Source organism: Myxocyprinus asiaticus, chromosome 34 (genome assembly GCF_019703515.2).
Source record: "Myxocyprinus asiaticus isolate MX2 ecotype Aquarium Trade chromosome 34, UBuf_Myxa_2, whole genome shotgun sequence".
In the NCBI taxonomy this organism is placed as follows: Eukaryota; Metazoa; Chordata; class Actinopteri; order Cypriniformes; family Catostomidae; genus Myxocyprinus; species Myxocyprinus asiaticus.
The window spans coordinates 36,741,596-36,768,990 of NC_059377.1; the positions used below are offsets into that span (position 1 = coordinate 36,741,596).

At 37.7% G+C, this 27,395-nt stretch overlaps 4 protein-coding genes across 5 annotated transcripts; 2 read left to right on the forward strand and 2 right to left on the reverse strand.

Annotated features, from left to right (window-relative positions):
• Window positions 1–126: 126 nt before the first annotated feature.
• On the reverse strand, window positions 127–3,182 carry LOC127424961 (proteasome subunit beta type-9-like). The gene is made up of 6 exons (XM_051670541.1): window positions 2,900–3,182; window positions 1,977–2,044; window positions 1,611–1,742; window positions 1,330–1,459; window positions 1,021–1,162; window positions 127–518 (listed from the first exon to the last, which is right to left on the reverse strand). The coding sequence occupies exons 1-6, from the start codon at window positions 2,951–2,953 to the stop codon at window positions 391–393; spliced, it is 654 nt and encodes a 217-aa protein (XP_051526501.1). The 5' UTR covers window positions 2,954–3,182; the 3' UTR covers window positions 127–390.
• Window positions 3,183–3,660: 478 nt separating this feature from the next.
• Window positions 3,661–7,033, reverse strand: LOC127424962 (proteasome subunit beta type-6-A like protein). The gene is made up of 6 exons (XM_051670542.1): window positions 6,748–7,033; window positions 6,125–6,195; window positions 5,916–6,047; window positions 5,678–5,807; window positions 4,032–4,176; window positions 3,661–3,928 (listed from the first exon to the last, which is right to left on the reverse strand). The coding sequence occupies exons 1-6, from the start codon at window positions 6,793–6,795 to the stop codon at window positions 3,801–3,803; spliced, it is 654 nt and encodes a 217-aa protein (XP_051526502.1). The 5' UTR covers window positions 6,796–7,033; the 3' UTR covers window positions 3,661–3,800.
• Window positions 7,034–9,012: 1,979 nt separating this feature from the next.
• Window positions 9,013–14,130, forward strand: LOC127425283 (proteasome subunit beta type-8-like). 2 transcript variants are annotated; one of them, XR_007894599.1, is made up of 3 exons: window positions 9,013–9,086; window positions 13,088–13,229; window positions 13,435–14,130. XR_007894599.1 is itself a non-coding variant. In XM_051671051.1 (2 exons), the coding sequence occupies exons 1-2, from the start codon at window positions 13,052–13,054 to the stop codon at window positions 13,575–13,577; spliced, it is 321 nt and encodes a 106-aa protein (XP_051527011.1). In that variant the 5' UTR covers window positions 12,570–13,051; the 3' UTR covers window positions 13,578–14,130. The 2 variants fall into 2 exon arrangements, 1 of the variants encoding a protein (XP_051527011.1); XM_051671051.1 differs by lacking the exon at window positions 9,013–9,086 and having other exon boundaries at window positions 12,570–13,229.
• A 7,627-nt stretch (window positions 14,131–21,757) lies between these two features.
• LOC127425051 (tapasin-like) lies at window positions 21,758–26,428 on the forward strand. Its single transcript, XM_051670674.1, has 8 exons — window positions 21,758–21,933; window positions 22,135–22,329; window positions 23,125–23,373; window positions 23,506–23,865; window positions 24,210–24,533; window positions 24,724–24,825; window positions 25,748–25,776; window positions 25,894–26,428. Exons 1-8 carry the CDS (start codon window positions 21,873–21,875, stop codon window positions 25,903–25,905), a joined length of 1,332 nt encoding a protein of 443 aa, XP_051526634.1. The 5' UTR covers window positions 21,758–21,872; the 3' UTR covers window positions 25,906–26,428.
• Window positions 26,429–27,395: the final 967 nt, after the last annotated feature.

Here is a 27,395-nt window from a genome sequence, read left to right on the forward strand (position 1 = left end):
TATAATACTTACATTTTCAAAACAAAGGAATATTCGGGGTTCAATACAAGTTGAGCTCAATCAGCAGCATTTGTGGCATAATGTTGCTTACCACAAAAGAATAATTTAAACTCTCTAACTCCAAAATATTTTTGTGACAATTAAACAGCACTAATATTTTTTTTAATTTATGATAAAACTTTGTGAATCAAAGTGAATACAGCAGTTCGTGTAGGGGTATGTGTGTGTTTGAATTTGTATGTGTTGAATGTCCAAAACTGATTCTGATACAGTTAAATCTGCACAATTTTAATATGCTGTATGTTGTCTTGCTCTGTTTAAGAAGTTTACAAGTATACAGTTGGTGTGTTAACATGCAACATCCTTAATTTAACAACAAAGTCCTGTGTTTCACTCGTCAAAAAATTTGGGTAGTTCATTTCCTAAGACACACTTCTCTTCTGTTCCATCTTGGTCAATGGTGACAACATATGCAACACCTCCACTTGAGCCATCTCGACCCATCGCCAGAGTGAGTGCTAGACGGAGAGATAGAGAGAGCTTTAACATTTTACAGACACAGAGTACAAGTGGGGATAGAATTCTTTAGAATTATCTGTCAATCTGTTAGGCATCCATACTGATCTTCATTCATTGTACTATCATATGAATAAATCAGTTATAGGGGAGGTTGTCCAGTTAAAATTAATCTTAGGGATCCATCTTGTGCCAAAGATGTAAACCAAAATAAACAAGAAGATATTTAGTGTTTTTAAAATGGAGAAGTTAAAGTAGTGACCTGAGTTTAAATGTTGTGGCATCATCTGCACTATTCAGTGCAAAACAGTCAGAAATATAGATTACTACAGTGTTAAGGAAACTGGGGCAAAAAATAAAATTTTTTGTTTGATATTAAGCAACATTTGATCATGCTTGGTTCAAGTCACTGCTGCTAAATGAGGTGCCACCTCCTTTACTAAATGAGGACCCAAAGTTATTCTAAAAAATGCATTAGTATATTGCATTGAAAACAACCCTTACCATTCACAACAAAATCTTGGCATTCTCTCTTTGTCATGTTTTTCTTGTACTCTGCGTCCACAAAGCCATTGATGTAAAAACTCCCAGAGCCACCAATAGCAAAAGGCTGCCTTGTCAGCAAACCACTCAGTGTTGCATACACCTGTTTGGATATGGGAGAAATGGCCACGTATACAACATAATTATTATAATATCTAATATCCGTAGGATTTGTAATCTGACTTTTGTGACTATTGACTATTATACTATTCATTTTATTCACTAAATACTGTATCTGCAATAAAAAACAAAAATACAGTACTATCTAACCTGTCCTCCTTCTTTCCTGTCCCACCCTGCAACAATAAGATGTGCTGATAGTTCCTCTTTGTATTTGTATGAAATATTCTTCACCAGAGTTGCAGCAGAGCATACCAGTGGGTCATCTTCCACCTCAATACTGTAAAAGAACATTATTCCAGTATACAGCACATTTTTGTGATAATGGAAAATTATCTCTAAATATATATTGCATCGGACAGTTATTACAATGATTAAGTAGGTACATGCCTAATAGACACACAGGACTAAAGGATAATAGTGATAAATACCTGTGCACATCCAGTTGGTAGTTGACTATCTCAGCAATGGTTTGAGCATCAGCTGCTGATCCAGACAAAGCACAGTAAATCTTATCATGGAGGGGGGAAAGCTTGTTCATCACACGATTCACCACTGACTCCCTGAGAACAAATTCCAGAGAAGAGGCATTTCAACATGTGTTTTGTTGGACAATACTAACTTGTAACAGAACCCATTGAGACAAAAAGCATGTTATTTAGTAGGTCTTAATACAAAGTTTTCCTACTATTTAGTTATTCAGGTGGTTTAAATTTCCAATGGAAAGTTTTGCACCAAGTGATAATTGTTCGAATCTATTGCATCGTTACTTAAACTATAGCACAGTTTTCTCTTACCCTGCAGAAACACGCGAGTCAGAGCCAAGAACAACTCCACCGTCAAATGTAACAGCAATGATGGTCGTCTAAAATGGCAAAAACATCCAAACTAGTATTTATTTAATAGAAAAACAAGGTCTGGTTATATCCTTAAAGGAATATTTTGGGTTAAATACAAGTTAAGCTCAATTTACAGCATATATGTTATCATGTTGATTTACACAAAAAATTAATTTCGACTCCTCCTTTTCATAAAAAAAAAATCAATGTTACAGTGAGACACTTCCAATGGAGAGAATGGGGCCAATTTTTGGAGGGTTGAAAGACAGAAATGTGAAGCTTATAATTTTATAAAAGCACTTATATTAATTACTCTGTTAAAACTTGTGTATTATTTGAGCTTTAAAGCTGTTCAAATCATAATTTTTACTGTCATTTTAGGGTTATAGTGTTTATGGTGTTACATCATGGCATCAAAGTTGTAAAATTGGATATAACTTTACAGAAAAGGTAAAGGTTAGCACATGATTTTATCACACTAAAATCATGTTAACACAGATATTCTTTACATCTTGTGGCTATACTTTTGGTTAATTTAACGTTTACTGATTGGCCCATTCACTTCCATTGCAAGTGCCTCACTATAACCTAAGTTTTAGCTTTTTTAAAGAAAAGGAGGGACACATCGAAATACATTTTTGCTGTTCTCAAAATGATGCCATAAATACTGTCGATTGGGCTTGACTTGTATTAAACCCAGAATATTCCTTTAAAAACGATTCACACAATGCACATCCTTGTTAAAACTTGCTGGAGCAAGTTACGGTCTGAAACGATATCGCAGACTCAAACAACTTTAATATTAAAACTTTGAAACTTTATAGTCAGCTTGTAATAAACATCTTGTTTGTGTCTTTTAAGGTCATGAGCCGATAACTCACCCCAGTTTTGACCTCCTCAGAAAGCCATCCTGGTTCTGCGAACGATTCCTCCATGTTGAATGGATAGCAAACGACTACCTGTCCTGTAGGAACCTGTCTGCGCGTGACGCCAAAAAAGACTCGATACTCGATAGCGCACCTCAAATGAAGCGTTTGCTAGTTTGTGCAAGAGAATTCAATCACTATAAAGAACAATTTAATTTGTCCTCGTTCTGTCTGGCCTGCAGTTTTTAAAGCGCCTACATTACTCCTCCATTTTCTGAGTATAACAGAAAGTGAAACAAACAAGTTCCTATTGTAGTCATTCAAACGCCGAAGCCTTATTACAGCGTTGTAATTTAATCTACCATATTAAAAGGTCTGATACTTAGGAAAAGCCGTTTATATTTTTCAGACTACCCATTTACTACATTCAGCTTTCAGTAATGTCAATGCAATAGAAAAAAAAATAAAAATTTGTTGACCTATTCTTGACTTAATTTCAGTATATAAATGTATCTTATCTCAACGGTACACAAACAATCAGATAAACAATGGCCCTTCATAGTGTTAGTCAGACAATGAGGAAAGTACATAATTAAGTCAGATCATTTAAGATGCTGACTGCTTTTCTGAAACCGCCTCTGGTAATTTTTTCTTGGTCTTTGTTACATACTGTACTTCAATTTGATTATTTCTATAAAGCAAATGGAGTAATCTAAAACTGACAAATATGCATTTATAAAATATGCAAAATATGTAAGAAGGGACATGACACTATATGACATAACACTTTTGAATATTTATTATGAATAACAAAAAGGATTGAAAAGTAAGATTTGAATGTCTCAAAATACTTAAATCTGCAAACATTTATGCAGGAGTAGTGATATCTGGATTTCAGTTCGGTTACAATTGTGTCCTATTCATCATGGAACTTGGGCAGTTTATCTCCAGGAACAACTATATGCTCAACTCCTGCTTCAGTGATCACAACCAGGTGAACCACACCACCACTAACATTGTCCCGACCCATAGCCAGAGCCAAAGCTGTGGAGACAGAGACATCATTTATCAGCCCTTTTTACAGTTTCTTGTAAATGTTATGGAACTTCCATTTACAAGATCCAATTTTTCCCCAATTCTACTGTACCATTCTTGGCAAACTGTGTAGCCTCTTCTAAACTCATGTCAGGTTTGAATTTGGCATCCACATAACCGTAGATATACGTGCTGCCAGATCCACCAATGGTGAAAGGCAAATTGAGTAGCATTCCTCCCAAAGCCACTGTGTATATCTGTACAAAGACAAAAGTTTGCAAAAAAGAGTGCCACTTAAGTACACACAACAGAGATTTGTATAACATTAAAGGGGTCATGACATGCCTTTTTTTATTATTTTAATATTTTCCTGAGGTTCACATATAATATTAGTAAAGTTTCTTTGCACAAAAAAACAGTAATATATTTGTAAAACATGATCATTTTACACCCATATTCTGACCCTCTGTCAGAAATGGTCAATTTTGGTGCTGCTTCTCTAAGACTTGACAATAAACGGCCACTGTTATGATTGGCTCTCCGCTCTTGCCATCTCACTGCTCACTGCTGTGAGGTGGGCTACGGAAGTGATAAGGTAAAGTAGGCGTTGATGTGTTGTTGCAGAGGTGGTCAGATGCAAATGTCTACCACAATGTGACATCACAATGTGGAGGAAGTAGAGGATGAGTCGTTTTGGCAGCTTGGTTTCAACAAATATTCTTTATGCAGTGAGGAAGTTTTGAGTTCTGAAACTTACAGTATGTTTTTATAGTACAATGACCTCTTCTGTGTAAACAGATCAAGGAAAATGTGTTTCTTCATGTCATGATCCCTTTAAATTAAGTAGAGACTAAAACCATGCTGTTTTTGTGATAGTTCTCCCAAAAATGAAAATTCTCTCATTATTTACACACACTCATGCCATTTCAAACTTGTATGACTTTCTGTCTTCTGCAGAAAACAAAGATATTTTGATAAATCTATGAGGTGTTTTTGTCAAAGTAAATGGGGTCCAAAATTGTTGAATCCATGTTTTCTGAAGTGATACGATCACTTTGGATGAGAAAAAGACCAACATTTAAATAATTATTCACTATAAATCAGGACATCTGCAGTGGTGTGTTCATGAGAAGCTTGTTCACGCAGTTCCTCACGCTTGACTCATGCACAGAGTGCAGAACACAAACTAGATACTGTGTTGCCAGGTTTGCGGTTTCCACACTCAATTGGGCTATTTTGAAAATGCAGACACGAGTTAAATAATAGAGTTGCGTGTTGAGTTTTTTTTTTGGGGGGGGGGGGTGGCAGATTAAACACCTCATGCCATATGATTTACTTCTATGCTGCCTTTATGTCATTTTTGGAGCTTGAAAGTTTTGGACCCCATTGACTTACATTGTAAGGAAACAAACACCTCATACGTTCTTTAAAATATCTTCATTTGTGTTCCGAAGTAGAAAGAAAATCCTATGAGTTTGAGATGGCATGAGGGTGAATAATAATGAGAGAATTTTTATTTTTGTGTGAACTATCCCTCTAACATAACTGTGATAGAAAAAAATGACAGCAATATTACAGAAAACTAAAGGATAATAATATTATATATTACATATTTAATTATATTATTTCAAGTTGGACACCTACAGAACCTTTGAGGGTATGTGAGAGTCACATCATGGGACTTTGATGCAGAACTGTACACCATGTTCAAACCATTGTACTTGATCTATTTTCTTTGTGTGTCCAGCAGCGCATCACCTGTGGTCCTTTTTTCCTATCCCAACCTGCTGTTATGAAGCCTGCCTGCAACTCCTCCTTATTGCTATAGCAAAGTTCCCTCATAATGGATGCTGCTGCTTTCACCAATGGTGGAGATTCCATCTGAATACTAAAGAAACATAGAGACAATGATTCAGCTACTGTCACTTAGTTTTTCTTTTGCCTATTTTATCAGATACTATAGAAATGCAAAATATGCTACAGAAATATAAAAGACCTGTGGAATGACAGCTGAAATTTGGCCATTTTGGTAACAGCTTGTGCATCTGCCAGTGATCCAGCTATGCAGCAGAATATTCTATCATGCACCTGGATCAGCTTGTTGATAGTTTTGGATGAAACATAGGACCTGTAAGTAAAGTTTATATTGTCAGAAAATGTGCAAAAGTGTGTAGGTGAATAAACAATGTGTTATAAGATACTCACTCTCCCATAGAAGCTCTGGAGTCAGAACCAATGATAACTCCTCCATTGAACTTAACAGCAAGAATGGTGGTCTAACCAATAAAGAATTGTAATAAACATTTTCATTATTGTTATTATGGTAAGTAATGAGATAACTGTATGCGAATGATTAGTTTAGCCTTTATGATGGGACCAGACATCATGATACATTCTTCAGAATATAGTCATATTCCCTTATTAACATTATTGTGCAAAGAATGCGTGACCTAAGTAGGAATTAATGTGTCATAATTTATTAGAGCCATGGTCTTCAGATTTCTACTAATAGAAGCTATATTCTGAGATTATACATTTAATATCTGAAAATAAATCCACGTCATACTCATCCAATGAAAGTGAAAGTAACTTCGGGCGTCGTGCTACTTAGAAAAACTGCAAATTCCTCATCACCCTAAGACTTGCAGTAAAATATTGAAGCGAATTAATATATTATATTTATAAAACTGTCTCAGAAAAAAAAAAAAGAAAAAACATCACCTGCCTGATCGCAGACGCGTTCGCGTCAATACCCAAACAAACAAATCTCAAAGACCGAAAGATGATCTTGAAAATGTTCAATGAACATAAGCATAATAAATACTTACGCCCGTGCTGACACCTTTTACTTGCGCGTGAGACTGATGCCTTTCCATTATTAAAACTCAACATAGAAATTGCGGATGAAGGGCTCGGGCACGGGTCGCTCAACAACTATGGATTTTCGCGTTCACCTGAAATCGCGACGTAGTCGCTCACGCGCATTACATCAATTTCCTCCGACGGATGGCATTAGATTCCGGACATGGCTTTTTCTTCCGCCTTCGAGCCTCCTCTGTCAAGTTTTAACTTCGAAAATTCCACAAGGTCAGGAAGTATTATGTTTTATGCGTGTGTGTAGGATGGTGTAGTTCTGTGAACAGACACAAGAGCCACTTCTGATGAAGTTGCTGCAGACAAAAATTCTGTCACACTTCATTGCACCCAATATATAGTAAGTAACAGTAGAATTAAAGTTAAATTGCCCCAGGTAAAATAAAATGTTTTCTGTGTCTTCAGTGTATTTTTGTATCAGTGTCAATACAGAACTTACAACAAAAAAAATTTCTTAAATGCTTCAGTATAAATAATAATAATAATAATAATATATATATATATATATATATATATATATATATATATATATATATATATATATATATATATATATATACAGGTGCATCTCAATAAATTAGAATGTCATGGAAAAGTTCATTTATTTCAGTAATTCAGCTCAAATTGTGAAACTCGTGTATTAAATAAATTCAATGCACACAGACTGAAGTAGTTTAAGTCTTTGGTTCTTTTAATTGTGATGATTTTGGCTCACATTTAACAAAAACCCACCAATTCACTATCTCAAAAAATTAGAATATTTTGACATGCCAATCAGCTAATCAACTCAAAACACCTGCAAAGGTTTCCTGAGCCTTCAAAATGGTCTCTCAGTTTGGTTCACTAGGCTACACAATCATGGGGAAGACTGCTGATCTGACAGTTGTCCAGAAGACAATCATTGACACCCTTCACAAGGAGGGTAAGCCACAAACATTCATTGCCAAAGAAGCTGGCTGTTCACAGAGTGCTGTATCCAAGCATGTTAACAGAAAGTTGAGTGGAAGGAAAAAGTGTGGAAGAAAAAGATGCACAACCAACCGAGAGAACCGCAGCCTTACGATTGTCAAGCAAAATCGATTCAAGAATTTGGGTGAACTTCACAAGGAATGGACTGAGGCTGGGGTCAAGACATCAAGAGCCACCACACACAGACATGTCAAGGAATTTGGCTACAGTTGTCGTATTCCTCTTGTTAAGCCACTCCTGAACCACAGACAACGTCAGAGGCGTCTTACCTGGGCTAAGGAGAAGAAGAACTGGACTGTTGCCCAGTGTTCCAAAGTCCTCTTTTCAGATGAGAGCAAGTTTTGTATTTCATTTGGAAACCAAGGTCCTAGAGTCTGGAGGAAGGGTGGAAAAGCTCATAGCCCAAGTTGCTTGAAAACCAGTGTTAAGTTTCCACAGTCTGTGATGATTTGGGGTGCAATGTCATCTGCTGGTGTTGGTCCATTGTGTTTTTTGAAAACCAAAGTCACTGCACCCGTTTACCAAGAAATTTTGGAGCACTTCATGCTTCCTTCTGCTGACCAGCTTTTTAAAAATGCTGATTTCATTTTCCAGCAGGATTTGGCACCTGCCCACACTGCCAAAAGCACCAAAAGTTGGTTAAATGACCATGGTGTTGGTGTGCTTGACTGGCCAGCAAACTCACCAGACCTGAACCCCATAGAGAATCTATGGGGTATTGTCAAGAGGAAAATGAGAAACAAGAGACCAAAAAATGCAGATGAGCTGAAGGCCACTGTCAAAGAAACCTGGGCTTCCATACCACCTCAGCAGTGCCACAAACTGATCACCTCCATGCCACGCCGAATTGAGGCAGTAATTAAAGCAAAAGGAGCCCCTACCAAGTATTGAGTACATATACAGTAAATGAACATACTTTCCAGAAGGCCAACAATTCACAAAAGTTTTTTTTTTTTTATTGGCCTTATGATGTATTCTAATTTTTTGAGATAGTGAATTGGTGGGCTTTTGTTAAATGTGAGCCAAAATCATCACAATTAAAAGAACCAAAGACTTAAACTACTTCAGTCTGTGTGCACTGAATTTATTTAATACACGAGTTTCACAATTTGAGTTGAATTACTGAAATAAATGAACTTTTCCACGACATTCTAATTTATTGAGATGCACCTGTATATAGTTTGTGTTAGTTGTGGAGCATGAACAGCAGCGGATACAGAGAAGACGATATGTTGTCATCAAACCTCACCATTTTCTCCATGAACAGTGGCAGGAACCCAAGAGTCATAATGGCAGTTAACATACTACAAGACGTGCTTTTCAGGTGCGTGTTTGTGTTAGGCTGAGATGCATAATGTCTGATATTTAGTTTTTTAATATGTAAGAATACAATAGTGCAAACTTTCTACTTTTCCATCTGTGGTATACAAATGTCTTTGTCATATTGTGTAAGCATGTACACTCACTGAGAACTTTATTAGGATGTATTCCTACTTATTCATGCAACTATCTGATCAGCCAATCGTGTGGCAGCAGTGCAGTGCATATAATCATGCAGATACGGGTCAGAAGCTTCATTTAATGTTCTCATCGACCATCAGAATGGGGAAAAAATGTGATCTCAGTGATTTCGACCATGGCATGATTGTCGGTGCCACGGGGAACTGGACAGGCTGTGCGGCTACCGCCATGGTCGGGAGCGCTGGCAGCAACTATGAAATGGCCTCCGTGGCCGAGAACGCTGACAGCGGCAGGGGAACGGCCTCCGTGGCCGAGGGAGCTGGCAGCGACCGGGGAACGACCTCTAAGGTCGGGAGCGCTGGCAGTGACTGGGGAATAGCCTCCGTGGCCAGGAACACTGGCAGCGACAGGGGAATGGCCTCCATGGCCGGGAACGCTGGCAGCGATTGGGGAATGGCCTCCATGCCCGGGAACGCTGGCAGTGACTGGGGAACGGCCTCCGTGGCCGGGAACGCTGGCAGCGACTGCAGAACAGATGCCTTACTCTGCTTCCTTCTCCTCCTCCTCCTCTGGATGGTCGGAATCACTGCAGCGGGAATGGCCACTGCCTCCTGGTGATCAGCAGCTGCCTCCTCCGCCTCCTGGCGGTCAGCAGCGGCCTTGAGCAGGGTGGCTGCAGCTTACCCATTGTTCCTCCACCTCCTCCTCCATTTACGGGTCATAGGAGGACTGGGGATTGGGCTTTCTGAGGGTTGGATGATGGTATGGTCTGCCTGGGGAAACCCCTCTTGGGATGGGAGTGCAGACTCCCTGCACTCGTAAAGGTGGTCAACAATGTCCCAAAAGCCCAAATGCCCCAGCTTCTCCATTTCTCCCTGGCTGAGAGGTTGATCGAGGCAGATGTTATAAACCTCTTTAAGATCCGTCCCATCATATTCCAGCTCATCCACTGAAATTAAAAACCCACATGCTAAGTCCCTCACCTCAGTTCCCCTCAGACAGACATTGCGAAGGTGGATCAACTGAATCATGTGCCGACGAATTCAGTCAGTGATGGGAGATGGAGAAAGGAAGATGCCCATTGTGCCTCGGCTGGGACAAAAATTGGTTGGATTGTTCTGTCACAGTACGTGGTACTGAGAGAAGGAAGGACCCAAATGCATGAAGGCAGAATAAGGCTTTTATTTAATGAAACAATTAAAATACAAATCAAAACTCTCACGAGGGAGAAGAATGAACTACCGAAAACAAAACAGAAATTCTTCCTTTGTGTTCCATGGAAGAAAGAAAGTCATATGGTTTTGGAACAACATTATTGTGAGTAAACAATGACATAATTTTCATTTTCGGGTGAACTTTTCCTTTAACTTTAGTTAATATCTAATATAGGTAATATATTGATCTCTCTTTGTCTTTCTCTTGCAGACGAGCAAAGTATAAATATAAGATAGGCACAACCCCAGTTTTACAAAAATACAAAATACAGTGTGAAGTCATAAAGCAGCCTTGAAGAGTGATCTTTTCAAGTTACCGTTTTGAAGTAACAAAAATGTCTTGATGTTAACTCTGATTTAGATGAAAATCACTTTTTATATCTGATGGAATATATCATGATCTGTAATTCCATGACTGGTAGTGCTAGGTGCAGAGAGCATAAAGTGCAAAGATACTAATCAATAAAACCTTACCATTTCCAACATATGCAATGCACAGATTTTTTTATATAAACACAAATAGCTTTTTAACTCGGATACAAGAACGGAGCCTGGTAAAAATACACAAAACACAATCCTATGTTGAAACATTTTAGGTAATTATTATATACAACTAGTATTATTATGATAACATTTTATAGACTTTGATTGAAGCTTTGTGTATTTATAGTGAAAGTAAGTGCAAAACCTAAAGACTAACATATTTAGGCTATTTGTATGCTGCACATACACAAGTCTCATTTGTTTTTAAATCAATGTGAAACCTGGGCAGAATCTAATTACGAAACTATTAAAGCAATCAAACAACTTAAACCCTTTAAACCCATCGCACCAGTTATATTTTTGATCGAAATTTAGTTTGAAATTTGAAGGGTCTACAAACAGTTGTTGTTGTATTTCACACAAAGTTGTCAACTTTAAACAAAAGTACTGACTGTTTTGATTTCATGTGAACATTTTTACATTGGTGGTGCAAATGGTCACATGACCAGAACCAGTTAATTCTACTGTGCCACTCTGAAAGATGATGTCTGTGTAAAATCTCCATCAAACGAAGCAAGTAAAGCCTGTCATAATACACATACAACTATTTTGCCAGACATAATGTTTAAAGGGGCTATTAATGATTTATTAATTAGATTGCTCTGATTCATGTAAATGATTCTCACAGAAAAAATAAGCATGTAAGCGGTCACAATTGTGACCAGTGGGAAAATACAGAGCCTCATTTTTGAACAAGCGACTGATTGACTCCCAGTATAAAATTTGATTTTCAAAGTAGTTACAAAAAATGAAACAAGGTCAAATTAAAAAGATTGCAGTGATTCTTGGTTTATTGTTTCCTTTTCCTCACTATTGCAAGTTAGTTATATATAACAGTATGTTTTGTACTTTATTGTTTGCAATTTCCTATTAGAATTACAGTAGTTACAAATTGTACCAAGATCAAAATATACTTTTTAAAATGTTTTTATTTATTTATTTTAAGGCATGTGGTTTGTTTAATTTGGCTATCCAAGGAATAAAATGCATGTATATCTACTTAGCTGGGGGTTAAATGGGTTAATTAGCAACATTAAAAAAAGAGAAGTAGCCAAATGTCAAGTAGGATTTTTAGTTGCACAAGACAATTGAACAACAGATTACTGGTTGTCACTGGATATTTAATAAAAACAAAGCCTTAATTATAATAAGGTTTAGATCATAGTTGTCAGATACAAGAAACAGCAAATAATTTTACAATATTTTGCTCTGCAGTTTAATGCATTAGCACCATAGTAATGCTTCTTTGCATGAGGGCGTGACATTACAGTTCGTTTCTTTAAATATTGGACACATAGCTGTAACCTACATCAGGGGCGGAGCTAGGGCGGCCAGGGGTGGCCGTGGCCACCATGGACTGAAGCTGGGCTACCCCATTGGCCACCCCACTCACAATTGACATTTTGGTCATTCTTTTGTCTTGGGCACAATTTAGTTAGTCTTTCTACACCAAAAACGTACACTGGGCTTATTTTTACTTTTACTGTTTTGATTAATTATACTCATTTGATATAAAAATGGAAGTACTCTTTTGGAAGTAATTGTATGTAAATACAATTCCGGGCCACAGTTTGGTTTTAAGCAAATGCACCTTCTCGACCGGTAGAATCACTATAGTTTTGGGTCAGGAATTGATGTAAGTAACTTTATTTTCGATGTTAATAAATTATTCATTAATCCTGCAGAGCAAATTATGTTATGAATTAACATTTTATTTCCTATTTTTGCATATGTTACAGGGACTGTACTGTACATTGTTATGGTAAATAGATATGCGAGTCCGCCATGGGACAGAAACAATAGCAGGTTTATCAAATTATGAGACAGGGGCAGGTTCATTCCACTTGTCATGTTATGTCAACCTCATACTTTCACACATTTTAGCATTCATAGTACACATACAGTAACAGATCATTTAAAAGGCTTTATTGTTTTTAGTAAGATTAAATGGCAATAATATGTGTCTTGCAGGCCCCAGATTGTTTTTATTATTGAAACATGGGAGGCAGGGTCTCAGCAATGCAAAGTAAAAAAACAAACATTCAAACAAACTGTAAATATACTGTATAAGATGCCCAGTAACATTTATATTCTGTGTTCCCATCAGCCCTCTGAGTTTCTGAAATCATGCTGCTGTGAGGATTGCCTTTCCATTGATCTGAATCATGGCACCACAACACTGGCATTTAAGTTCCACCATGGAGTCATTATGGTGGTTGACTCCCCAGCATCAGCTGGCAAATACATTGGTAAGTACAATCTACAGTTTTCAATGTGCAAACTCTTGCCTAAGTCAAAGGCAAACTGATCTTACAGCAATATCTTTTACATTTCAAATTTATGGGATTCTGTCGCGCTAACAACTGCATTCAGGTTAAAAGACAAGAATCATAAAGACCGTATGAAACTGTATTTATCTGCTATATGATATTTTTTTCTCCCATTGTGTTGCAGCATCAAAGGAGGCCAAGAAAGTAATTGAGATCAACCCCTTACCTGCTGGGCACCATGTCGGGCAGCGCTGCAGACTGTCAGTACTGGGAGAGAATTCTGGCGAAAGAGTGCAGATCTGTCTGAACATGTATCTTTTTGTCTGATTTAATTTCTTAAACAAATTATAATTCATACATTCGGAAAAAGTCTTTTAGAAGCATTAAAAGATTTACAAAGACGTGTCATACAGAGCATGTGAGCGGAGCATAGCAGGAGTGGAGCGAGGAGCGGAGCGATCAGAATTTCACTGGAGCGAGGAGCACGTTTCACGAGACTAATTAATGTGGTGACTCATTAATACACACGTTGAGACAGTGCACAGTGTTATTCACACAAACACTTAACACCATCACGGTAAAAAAAGTGACATTAAAATAATGCAATAAATATTATCTAAACTACATCATATATAACATAGAACACCCCAATGTACATAACTGATATAAAAAAAAAATAAGAGGAAACATATCTAGTTCCATAGAATATAATGAAATGTGAAGTCGCACAGGGACTTCTGGGAATGCCCAATTATTGTTTCTAACTGTAATTGCACAAATAGTTTACCGTAAAATACATGTATTCTCTCGTAAACATAATACAAATTTTTACAGTTAATTATACAGTAAAATATTTTTTTAACAATATTTTACTGTAAAATTACCTGTATTGTCATATTAAATATATTATAATTTTTATTGTATATGTTAAGGTAACTACTTGTTAACCAATTAATTATAATTTTTTTAATTTTTTTATGTAGCATTTTTACATTATATTTCTGCAGTTATAAATTCCCACCCAGTTTCAGTAATGCAAAATAGAAAAAATATTTATTATCTCTCAACACTAATGGATTAAGTAAACTTACATTTAAAATTTCTAAGTGAATTTCACTGAGTGAAAATGCATTGCTTAAATCCATTTTACTTTGGAGTTTACTAAACTCCAGATTAATTTTGACACTCATGAGGTTTTTCATTATTATGAGTACAGCATAGACTCAATATCTTGTGTCGCAAATGTAGTGTAAAATTAAGTATAAACATGACTTTATAAGTAAAATCTATTCATTTCAATGAGCAATATTTGCTGAAAACTGTAAATTTAGAGTTTTTAGGGGAATTTAACACTTTTATTCAAAATGTGGAATGAATGTTAAATTATACTATTTTCTCTGTAAACAATTTTTTTTTTTCACAATGGAAGAAATCTTGTTTTACAGACATATTTTTACAGACTTTATATTACATTTTCATATGTGAAAATCATGATGTTTACCTTCATTTAAAGGAGAATGCTGTTTTTTTTTTTCCAGTAACACAAATAATCAGTTAAGTAACAGGGAAAATGTAAATTTTGTGCAAATAAATGTATTTTAGGGGAATTTAACACTTTTATTGAAAAATGTGGAATGAATGTTTAATTATACGGTATTTTCTCTGTTTAAATACATTTATTTTTTTTACAGTGCACTTTAAAAAGCTTTAAATGCAACAAAATAAGCTTTAAACACAACAAACAAATAAACTAAAACATATATATAGAACGCCAGCTATGACTTTCTCACCTTTTTCACCTCTCATGAGTTTGCATCCCTGTCTTTTATTCATTTAAAAAAATGAACCTATGGACTATTATGACTAAATTTATCACCCAGATCAAATGTAGCCCCTTTGTTTGGGTTGATTTTTTTTTTTGTCCTCAATCCACCCAACTTGGGTAATTCTCTTGAAAAAGTGCCTTTGTGCCACAATTTTTTTTCATTTTTTATAAGAAAAGAAATGTATGCTTTGTATCATTTTATTTGAAAAGGTTACTGCTAAACTGTCAAGCAATCATATTTTCCCACCATATGCCCAAAGTACCAGAGCCATAACCACTACGTCACCACGTAGATGTGGATGGAAGATCATAAACCATGGAACAACTTGGAAGCTATGAATGTCTCATTTTAATAAAGCCTTCAATTTAAACATTAAAAAGACATGATATCTTATCATGTTATCTACACAATTATTTCACTGTAATGAGCTAAGGTGAAATTCTGTGGAAAAATGTTTCATGCTTCGGTAGTCATTGACCAATGGAATAACTGCACCACAGGTTGCAGAACTGAGTTTGTGTATCAAATCACATTTGCTTTATGTGGTGACTAGGTAAAATACAGCTCAACAGATAAAATAAATTACATAAATGACTATAAATTATATAGTAATGTACAATAGGAGACACCCAATGACTTTTGACAAAAATAAAATCATAAACATTTTTTATTTTATTGGCAGAATATCATGCACATCTTTTCATTTTGTAAAATCTTATTTTAATTGATTTGCTAAACTTAACTAGGCACCATATAATGAAATGAGCACCACTACTGTGTACTTTTCCCCTCTCAAAATAGGAAACTCAAGTACAACAAATGCTATTTCAAGCTGGGGAAAAGTCAAGTCATTTTTATTTGTATAGCGTTTTTCATACATTTTCAAACATACATCCTTTCAAAGCAGCTTTACAAAAATCATGCATTAACAGAGAATTCAGTTGTAATATATATAAAGTCTTAGTCATCATTGTGTAGTTTGATTAAATATGATTTTAAATTGTGTATAAAAATAAATAATTAAATAATAATTGTAAATAATTTAATAATAATTTTCATAAAAAACATTTCAATTAAAGCTTTTTCAACGAGACCTGCTGGGACTACTGTGGATGAGACCACTTCAGTGCTGGCTCAGATTGAAGGTACTGTACCCCATCATTCATGGCGACATGGCCGCCTACATCTTGTGGTGACACGCCGTTGTCTAGCTGCGTTAACCTTTTGGAAAACACCCACATTCTACCAAACGGGCGTGGCACACGATCAAGTGTCCAGACGCAAAGTGGTCACGATGGATGCGTTGAACACGGGCTGGGGAGCCCTGTGCGATGGGCACCCAGCCTTTGGCAAGTGGACAGGTGCTCAGGCTACCTGGCACAAAAAAATAAAAATGTGCAGACCTACTCTGTGTATTTCTAGAATTAATGACTTTCTAACCAGCCGTCCAGGTGTTTCATGTTCTGATCAGAACTGACAACATGGCAGTCGTGGCCTATATAAATCGCCATGGGGGAGTTCAATCATGTCCATTGATGAACCTGGGGTGTCAGCTTCTTCTCTGGTGCGAGAAACATCCATCAATACGTGCGACTCACGTTGCAGGTCACCTGAACAGCGGTGCAGATTTGCTCTCACGACAGGGTGTTTTAAAAGGAGAATGGAGACTTCGTCTTCAGACAGTTCTGATAATATGGGATTGATTCAGGGAATCCGAAATAGATCTATTTGCATCACCGGAGACAACACAGTGTTGCCTGTGGTACTCCCTGACTTATGCCCCTCTGGGCCTGGATGCTCTAGCCCACAAATGGCCAGCGAGACGCAAGTATGCATTCCCTCCTGTCCATTTCAAGTATTGTCCTTCACCGACTGATGCGCACAGGCTCTCGCAACCGGTGCTCGATACCATATTACAAGCTAGAGTCCCTTCAGCAAGACGTTTATACATGTTGAAATGGTGAGTGTTCGCTGATTGGTGTTCCTCTTTTTTTCTTCTTTTTTTTTCTTAAAAGTTTTTATTGATTCCATATAATATATTTACAACCCTTCCTCCCAAACATTAACCACCCCACCCAACACAAACAGACACCCCAGTGGTCAAATACGATTGACAGAGACACACAAACAAACAATAAAATAGAAGAAAATTTTTAGAAATACATTTTAAAAAAGTATATGTTCAAAAATAAATAGGCTACAACATACACATTTAAAACAACACGTCTCCCTCCACTGTCCCTCCCTGAGAGCCCTCCAAAAAGGCCAAATAGCTGCCCCACCTCCTGATGAACATATCCATGTTGCCTAGCTTTCTATATGACAACTCTTCCCAAGCTGCCACCCTGCCCATCTCCTCGCACCACTCACGAAACGAGGGGGCTCCAGCTGACTTTCATCCTCTAAGGATAACCTGTTTGCCCACCATAACACCTGCCAGGATCTAATTCTTCATGTACTTATCTCCTTCATCAATGACCGCCCCGTCACCCAAAATACAGAGCCTGGGGCAAAAGGAGATCCGAGTACCCAGTACGTCGGCCATAAAATTCTGGACCCTCAACCAAAACTCCTGTATCTTACGACACCCCCAAAAAACATGGGCGGTGTCTCCATCTTCTAAATGGCATCGCCAGCAGGTGGGTGTGTCCTTAAGACCAAGTCTATACAATTTAGAAGGGGTCCAATAAAATCTATCAAAAGGTCTCAATACTCCACTCTCATATAGGTCACCGAGTGTATTAACCCCCTCACAATCCAATCTGACCAACAGAAAGGGGACTTATTAATGCATAGTTTAGGGTTCTGCCATATGCTCGAGGCTACATTTAAATAAATATCCGAATTAAACACTCTGGACACTTTTGTCCATATCGAGTGTAAATGCGAAATAAAGGGCTGTGACTTATCTTCTCCGATTAATTTGATCGAAAGGCTATGCAGAGGCGAGATGGGGCAAGAGCTTCCTTTTTGATACAAAACCAGGGAGGGGCTCTCTCAGGTGGAAGCGACCAGTGAGCCAAATGTCTGAGACTAAATGCATAATAATAAAACAAAATCTTGGGTAGGCCTAACCCACCTTTGTCAATCGGCCTATGCAACTTATTGAAATTTAACCTGGCATGCTTACCATTCCAAATGAAGGACTTCGCTATGCTATCAAATTGCTTGAAATAAGAGAGGGGGACATCTACAGGGAGAGATTGTAACAGGTAGTTTAATTTTGGAATACAATTCATTTTAATTACATTAACCTTCCCAATCATCGATAAGTGTAATGAAGCACACCTGTCCACATCATTCGAAAACCTTTTTTATTAAGGGGATTGGTGTTCCTCTTGAGACGAGGACTCTGTACAATGCACCGTACAGCCTATCCTTCACTTTCTACAAGAACGTTTAGACACGGGTCTCATCCCGTCTATGCTCAAAGTGTATGTCGCTGCCATAGCAACCGTACATATCCCACTGGGCAGTCACACTTTGACTGTGAAATCATTACGTGGCACGAGGCAGTTGAGACCATCTCGCCCCACCACCATGCCAGTTTGGGACTTGTCGCTTGTGTTAAAAGCACTCACAGCCCACTGTTAGAGTCATTGGATTCAGTGAGTTTACACATACACTCATTAAAGTCTGCACTGCTTCTCACTTTGGCTACAAAAACATGTCGGGGACCTTCAAGCGCTGTTGGTCAAAGACTCCTGCTTAGAGTTTGGACCAGGCTTATCAAAAGCCATTCTTAAACCCAGGAAAGGCTATGTGCCAAAAGCTTTGACCACTCCCTTCAGGGCACAGGTTATTTTCCTTCAGGCTTTCTCCCCACCTTCTGTTCACTTCGGACAAAGCGGAGAGGCTACACACACTGTGTCCTGTAAGAGCACTGCATGCATATATTGATCACACGAGGCAAATGTGACTTTTGGATCAGCTCCTTGTCTGCGTCACAGGTTGCTTTAAAGGGTTGGCTGTCTCAAATCAAAGGTTTTCACATTATATAGTGGATGCCATTGCGCTTGCATATGACTCGCAAGGCATACAGTGCCCTATTGGAGTAAAAGCTCACTCCACTAGAGGCATGGCATCTTCATGGGCATTGTCTTATGGTGTTTCCCTTGAAGACATCTGCCTAGATGCAGGTTGGGCTTCCCCTAGCACTTTCGCCAGCTTTTTACAACCTGGATGTCTCCTCTCTCTCTTCCTAGTTGCTTACTGTGAAGTAGTGATAAAATGTGTATTCTGCTGCTTACTACCAGCTTATTTATACATGGTCATCCCATAAACCGCAGTTAGCGGTCACTTTATATAAGTTTCCACTACCCATTTGGTTAGTCCCTTATTTATACTTATTCACAAATGGTAGTGATTTAATTCATCTTGCGATAACTACGCTACCCGATCTGACTGAGCTACCCAATCCAGTTAGCGTCATCGCCATGTATATCCATCCATTCAGCATTATATTCCCTTCTTATTGCGAAGAGAAGAGGAGACTCTGGTGTTTTTTGCTTCCCCATTGGCTAGAAGACATTGCTACGCTTGTGAATCAGTAGCACAGTGTGATGGTATACATTCCCCATAGCGTCAGCTATGACACAGCTTTCATGACTGAATTGATAGGGAACGATATGTTACAGCTGTAATGGTTCCTTGAAATGAGGGAATGAATGCTGTGTAAGCTGGCTGCGCTACTGAATCTTCGCTACAAGGGTCGAGTATTGCTTGCACCCTTCAGTTGAATATTCTGAAGAGATAGCGCTATGCACCACCTCTATATACGCACACAAGGGGGGAGGAGCACAAAGCGCTATCTGCCAATTAAAATTGGCAAGATTTTAAAGAGTTTCAGAGATTGGCTACACCTGTGGGATAACCACATAGCATCAGCTATGATGCAACATTCATTCCCTCATTTCAGGGAACCATGGTTACAGTCATAACCTTGTTGTTTTCGTTTGGAGAAGAGTGCAACTGCAGTGTGCGTCAAGTATACTGCATCGGACCATCGAGAGCTGCGTGCGAAAGAAGTGCGCAGAAGAAGCGCTGCAGTTCAAGGCGAAAGTATAATTGCAGCTTCACGCAAGTGGTTTTATGATGGCTCACGCAACACTTGTGTGAAAACCAGTCTTGAGTAGCGTGGGTTTCAGATGAGGAAGCATATTTAGCATGTATAAAGAGCCAAACGGCAGATTAATATAATTGAATTTGCAGGAAAGCCACTGCAATAACCAACACGTACTTAATTCCTGCTTCAGATAGACTCTGGACAAAAACATTCAGGGCTAGTCCAAAATCATTCAGGGCTTGTTCTGACCGAGCAACACGACTGGCTACACATAAGTTACACATAAGTATTTTCTCAGACACCTTTTGAGTCTAAACAGATGCACAATTTATATAATTTCAGTAGTACACCCAAACGACAATAGTCATATCATACTGTTCATGTGGTATGTACTTGCTATAGTTTACTTCCATGTTACTTCTTCATCAAATAGCAATGTCAAATGTAAATCAAGTCAATCACTGAAACAACAGCACCACCTTGAGTAACAAAGAGCATACATACTCTGTATGTGTACACGCATATGGGATACAGATAATTCACCATTGTTGCACAGAAAATCGACAAGATATAGTAGGCCTAATCATTTGTATGAATATATATGCTGTAACAGTAAACTTATATAGATATGAAATAATCATAAAAATAGGATTTATGGAAGCCAAAAAAAAAAAAAAAAAGTGACACTATTGCATACCTAGGGTCTCTAATGACCCTGTACACATTTGGTACTTGTATGAGCAATTATAATATATATATGTATGTATATATATATATATATATATATATATATATATATATATATATATATTTTTTTTTTTTTTTTTTTTTTTTTTTGCAATTTTGCCTCTGGACACAACTCCAAAAAATAGATGAGGTACAGGGGGTGGAATGAGGTCCCAGGTCACTAAAGACCTGAGGTTTGCATTTAAGGGTTAAACAAGACAGGTTTGTTGTTTATTGGCCCCAATGAGGTTTTACTTACAGAAAGATCAGTTAGGTACAGTATACACTCTCCAGTATGACACCCCAACTAATTTGAATGTTTTCTGACCTTTTAGTGCAATCTTTCAGCTTTTGTTGTGAGCAAGTTTAGCTGTTCAAACTTATTGTAACCTAGAAGTCAACACATACTAAATATCGAAAAACCACTGAAAAACAGTGCATGAAGCTACAATGGCCAGAGAGTTCTCGGCAATTATTTTTACCACATTAGGAGAAATAATCACAGAGCTGTTATTTCACTGTGTCCTCGACTGCACTCTGTTCCGACATATCACGTGACAGCACAGCAAAGGCTTGAGTTGAGGCGGTATCAGTCTGATCATGGTCTGACCCCATTCAGGAGGCACGCCCATGTGGTTGGTTTGGCGAGTTTGGAATAAAATCTTGGAGCGCCACCTACTGGAGACTAATACTGAGGAAGCCAATATACGTGTTTTACAGAAATACATTAGTCTAGTGCTTTAGTGTGTGTTCTGAAAGGTATCAAGACCTTAATATAATATTATATTTTTAATTTACAACGGAGTATTACATTTTCAATTAGCACAAATATGGCCCTGAACTATGTATTAACGCACAACAACGAGAAGTCCTGTGCGCATGCGTCGTAAACATTGAAAATGAAAGTGAAATGCAGCAGCTACATTAATGTTTTAGGGGAAAACCCGACGGACCTGTAACACACCAAACAGCACATCAGACATAGGGTTAACATATAGAGCCACGATGTCTGAGATATCCACCATATACAAGATATCTCTCATCGCATTTGCATTGTTTTTGGGTGGTAAGTTTTACTGCGTTTTGGTAATCAAAACTGCTTTATACACTGTAATACATTCAAGCAGTGACCATTTTTAAATGCCATTTTTCGACTGTGTCGATTTCATGCTTTTTCTGCAAACAATAAACTCCTCACTACAAGATATTTACACTGTCTTGACAACTTTACGTTTTTATAATTCTCATGATCTTTCTAACCCTGTAGTTTCTGGTTCTGGATGTCCAGTTCTGGAGTGCTGGTTTGTACAAGAGAAGCCAGGATCAAGAGGGGGTTTCTCAGTACCAATGAGCCAAGAGAAATCTCTAATGTTCATCAGAACTGATCTATACAATCAAGAAACAATATCTGACCTTCATCCTCCAGCAGACATCAGCCCATCCAGAATTTACTATGTAATTGGTGAGTGGCAATTAAGAATGTGCTCTGTAATACATTTGGGTTGATTAGTGGATTGTATATAATAGCTGAGCTACTATAACTGTACTCACAAAATCAGCAAAGAGTCAAAGAGGATTTGTGTCATGTTTAGTGATCGGGTGGTCTGCATCCTCAATACAGGTACAGTTTAATAAATAAAATACTGTTCTGTAATGAGTTTAAAGAAATAATGAGAATACTGACGTAATTTACCCTCCTGTCATTTCAAACCTGTATGCTGTAAATTTTGCGTGGATCACAAAAGGAGAAATTTGATGAATATCCGAGCTGCTGTTTTCTATACAATGGTAGTTAACAGCTTACTGAAGGAGAAGATTATCAGTGAATAATGATTTAAATTTCATCCTTTTACCCACACAATGATAACTTGTTACTTTAGAAGACCTGGAATATAGCACATAAGTCGTACGGACTACTTTTATGGTGCTTCTATTGCACTTTTTTGGTCAATTTTGGAGACATATGAACATAGGAACTATCATTGTTTGGAAAAGAGCTATGTGAGGAATCATCAAAATGTTTTCATTTTTATTGCAAACATAACAGCATACAGTTTTGGAACAACATGAGGGTGTGTAAATAATGACACAATTTTCATTTTATGGTGAACTATACCTCTAAACCCTTGTCTGTACAAACCAGGTCCAACACTGCAGCCACAGATGTTTTATAGTAAACTGCCACCTACTCTAGAGTGTTCTGTGCACAACAAGCTATTTGATGATAACTCGATTTTAATACACTGCTATTCTCCAGATCCAGCTGGTACGTTCTGTAGTTCCTCCCTGAACCCTCCAAAAGGCTCTGTGAACAAACCTAAATGTGAGATAAACCCTTTTATGCCTCACGCCTCTATGGTCAGATGGACAGCTGCTCTTACTGACTCCGCTCAAAGTCCCATCTACCTGCAAGCTGATTGGTTCTCAGTGGCAGTACAAGGACTTGATAAGCAGCTGACGTTGTCCAGTATTATGCGAGCACCCTCTACTTCTAAAGAGCTAGATGGTAAATAAGTTTCTCATATAGTGTAGTAAAGAAAATATGCTATTTATTTATATTATAAGACGTCAGTTAAACTTACACTCTCTTACACATTTTTTCCCTCACCTGAACTTCCTGTCTCTTTTTCTTTCCAAGTAATCCTCAGCATCTCCAGTAAAACTCCAGTGGTCCGCTCTAGACTGGGAGAGCCGGTTCTTTTAGACTGTGGGTTCTGGGTAGACCCGTCTTCTCCAGTCCATGGCTCTGGTTTCTCTGTTGAGTGGCGGTATCAGTTCCGGGGTGAAGGACGTCTGATCATTGCCTATGATGGCAAGAATGATCGGTTTGCTAAGACAACGGAGACAGGAGCTGATATTGACATCACAGCTCTCTACGAGACAGGAAATGCATCTCTGATCCTGGAAGAGGCTCAAGTGAGACACTCAGGAACTTACATCTGCACAGTCTATCTTCCACACCTGCTGGCACAGGTAACCGTGGACCTGGAGATAGTTGGTAAGATGATTGTATACTTAATACCTGCCATAGAAATTAGGTCATATTTGCATACATTCACATACAGTATATATTGACACAGCAAAATTAGCTCAGCCAATAGCATGAGTTTAGGGTGTGATTATCTCTTAGTTCAACCAGTGGCAGACACTGGGTGTCTTGCATAACGTCTTGCTGTTTTTAGCACCTTGTGCCATGAATGCTGCATTTTTAAGATGCTGTGTCAAGTTAAAAGTAGTTCAACTCTGAAAAATGTGTATTTGTTATCAACATTGTTATGTAGGATATATAGAATTTTAAAAATGGTAAACACTGTCTCTTTCCTCTTTCTTGTGTTTTTCTAGAGCCTCCATCCCTCTCCATCTATCCTTCCCCTCTTCCTTTCCTTGTGCCTGGGCAGGTGATTGTGGCCCAGTGTGAGGCCTCTGGTTTTGCTCCTCACACTCTGGAGTTGGGCTGGGAGTTCACTGGGGCAGATGGGAAGTCACAGAGTCTGGGTCAGGGAGGTGTAACAGGTCACAGACAGGCTTCTGATGGCACTTTCAGTCAGAGCACTCGTCTGGAGTTGGACTCAGCTAAGTTGGGACTCGGTCGTGGTGGTGAGATCACCTGTGTAGCCAAACACGAGGGAGGTACGAGACGAGCTAGTGCAACACTTAATGTGATCGGTAAGTCAGACTGTCATAGGACTGGAGAGACTGGAAGAACAGAGGCAAAATATGCATTTACAATATTTTCCAAGATCAATGTCAGTACAGGTTAAATTGCTTTTGCATATCTCATTTGCATTTTCAAAGGAGTATTTATATCAGTGAGAAATGTTCGGAAAGGCTTGATTTGATATTTTCTTCACATCAGGTGTTAATGCTCCCTCTATTGAGGACTCTATGGCAATGGTCGCTGTTGCCCTTGTGCTTTATGGTGTGATAAAGATTCTTTCTTGGACATTCAGTTCTGCTGGTAAGTTAGTTCAGTATTATCACTACAAAATTAGATTTTTTATCATCACTGCATCACAGAAGTGCTCATTACTGAGTGCTAATCTAATGTCACTAAAGTCAACATGAAATAGTAAAAAAGTAAATAAAAAATAAAAAAGTTTTATTAAAATAATATAACTTGCTCTTCCTCTAAAATAATTTTCCTTTTCGGCAATCCATCATACTTTTTCAACCCCTCGCTTCCAACCACCTTTCATATAGAGACCACCTTTCACAATCTAGACCGTTCCTGAAAGATAAAAACAACTCTGTAAAATACACTGGCTACCACACCTGGAGTTCGCTAGCTCGCTAGCTCGCTAGTTCGAATCCCAGGGTGTGCTGAGTGACTCCAGCCAGGTCTCCTAAGCAACCAAATTGGCCCGGTAGAGTCACATGGGGTAAACTCTCGTGGTCGCTATAATGTGGTTCGCTCTCGGTGGGGCGCGTGGTGAGTTGAGCGTGGTTGCCGCGGTGGATGGCGTGAAGCCTCCACATGTGCTATGTCTCCGTGGCAACGCACTCAACAAGCCACGTGATAAGATGCGCGGGTTGACGGTCTCAGACGCGGAGGCAACTGAGATTCGTCCTCCGCCACCCAGACTGAGGCGAATCACTACGCAACCACGACGACTTAAAAGCACATTGGGAATTGGGCATTCCAAATTGGGAGAAAAAAAAAAAAAAAAAGAAATGTCACATTATGAGAGGAAAATTGGTTGGGAATGCTGTTTCATGTTGACTTTAAATGTTGAAACAGTGTTGTTGGTATCCTTGCTGATTGTATTGAAGGATATTTAGACTATTATCATGCTTGTGATATTGAATGCCTTGGTTGTATTAAATATATAAATGTGTAAATAGCTATGCAAGACTTTTACTAACTAAATGTTTTCATGTAGACTCCAGTGAAACTGAATTAAATGAGAAGGTAAATAATATTACTTGCATAACTAAACATACTCATAAAAGTTTCATGTTTTTAGGTCTTTTGTTTACATGTAAAATTAATCTGTCTGCTCATTGTATTACTTTGTCTCTACTGTAGAAGCAGAAATAAACCTGGATCTTAATGTGATTTACGTGTCTTCTCACTGTGAAGTTCCTGTTTTCACTTGTTGTTCTTGAAGGTTAAATAAACTAACTGGTCTTGTAAATAATCCTGTCGGAATAGTTACGTATTGTGGTTCCATCTTTTTTTCTCAAGTCTGTGTGTTTGTTAAGCCATAGTTTGGGGACTAAATTTATACCCAGAAGTGAGCTAATTCTGACAAAAAAAAACCCTTTTGGGGGATATTATGGGATGCCCTCATTTGGATAAAAATATCTGTAAAAAAATCTTTTTTTTTAATTATTATTATTATTCTAAAACTGCATTTGTTGCATATGTTTTCTGTTAGGGTTAGGTTTGGGTTTTGGACTATAATTATTATTATTTGCTTTAAACAATAAAAGTCTATGTCCCCATTTAGACAGCAAGTAAATGTGTTTGTGGTTACTCTCTGGAAGTTCTTACATTCAGAGACTTTAATTGCAGTTGTATAAATGCTGGAAATAAAACCCAATAAAACATGTTACATTTCTGTTGTTGTTTCTGGATTGTATATACTGCAGGGCTGTTGCCACTATTTAGTTGATTAGTAGTAATTATGTAAACTCAATAACTCTTAGCATGATAAGCCAAGTATCAGTGGATATGAGATAAAGCAGTGAAGGGAAATTTATGATGGTGATGACAGAACTTACATGTTGAGATATTTAAAATAGCCACTTATTATGGGGCTCTGTTGTAGGATGGTGGTGTTTATAGAAAACATGAGAAATTCCATAAATGTTTTGGTCATTTAAGGAGCACAGTATTGGTAACTTTTACTTTATACATATTATATGTAACCAGGGTTGGGAGGGTTACTTTTGAAATGTATTCCACTACAGATTACAGAATACATGCTGTAAAATGTAATTTGTAAAGTATTCCGTTAGATTACTCAAGGTCAGTAACGTATTCTAAATACTTTGGATTACTTCTTCAGCATTGGTAGATTTTTTCACTTGTTTTGACTATAAAAACTCTGCCAGTACAGTAAGACAATATACACATGTTAAAAATACATTCTCTGAAAAACCTAAATATCTTATGCAGTGTTGTTTCTAAAACAAGATTAATTGATCTTGTTTTAAGGATTTTTAGATATTTTAACAGGAAAACAATACAAAAATTATTATCAAGAATATGATTTTTGCCCTAATATCAAAGGTCTTGCTAGAAAAAAAAAAAATCATGATCCAATGTGAATTTTCTTGATAAAAAATATGATTGTGCCTGGTATAATGTGCATGTAAAATGGCTAGAAATAGCATTTTAGCTGAGTGTAAAGCTGACAATTTACACAAGGTTTATTTCTATTTCTTCTGCTCCAAACTTACTTCAAACTTCTCTTTCTGCTTGTATAAATGTAACACATCATAAGAAAGTGTTTCACCGCTGTTCAAATGCACTTTGGATCGCATCATTTATATGTATAAATGTTTTCCATCTGAAAGGACTAA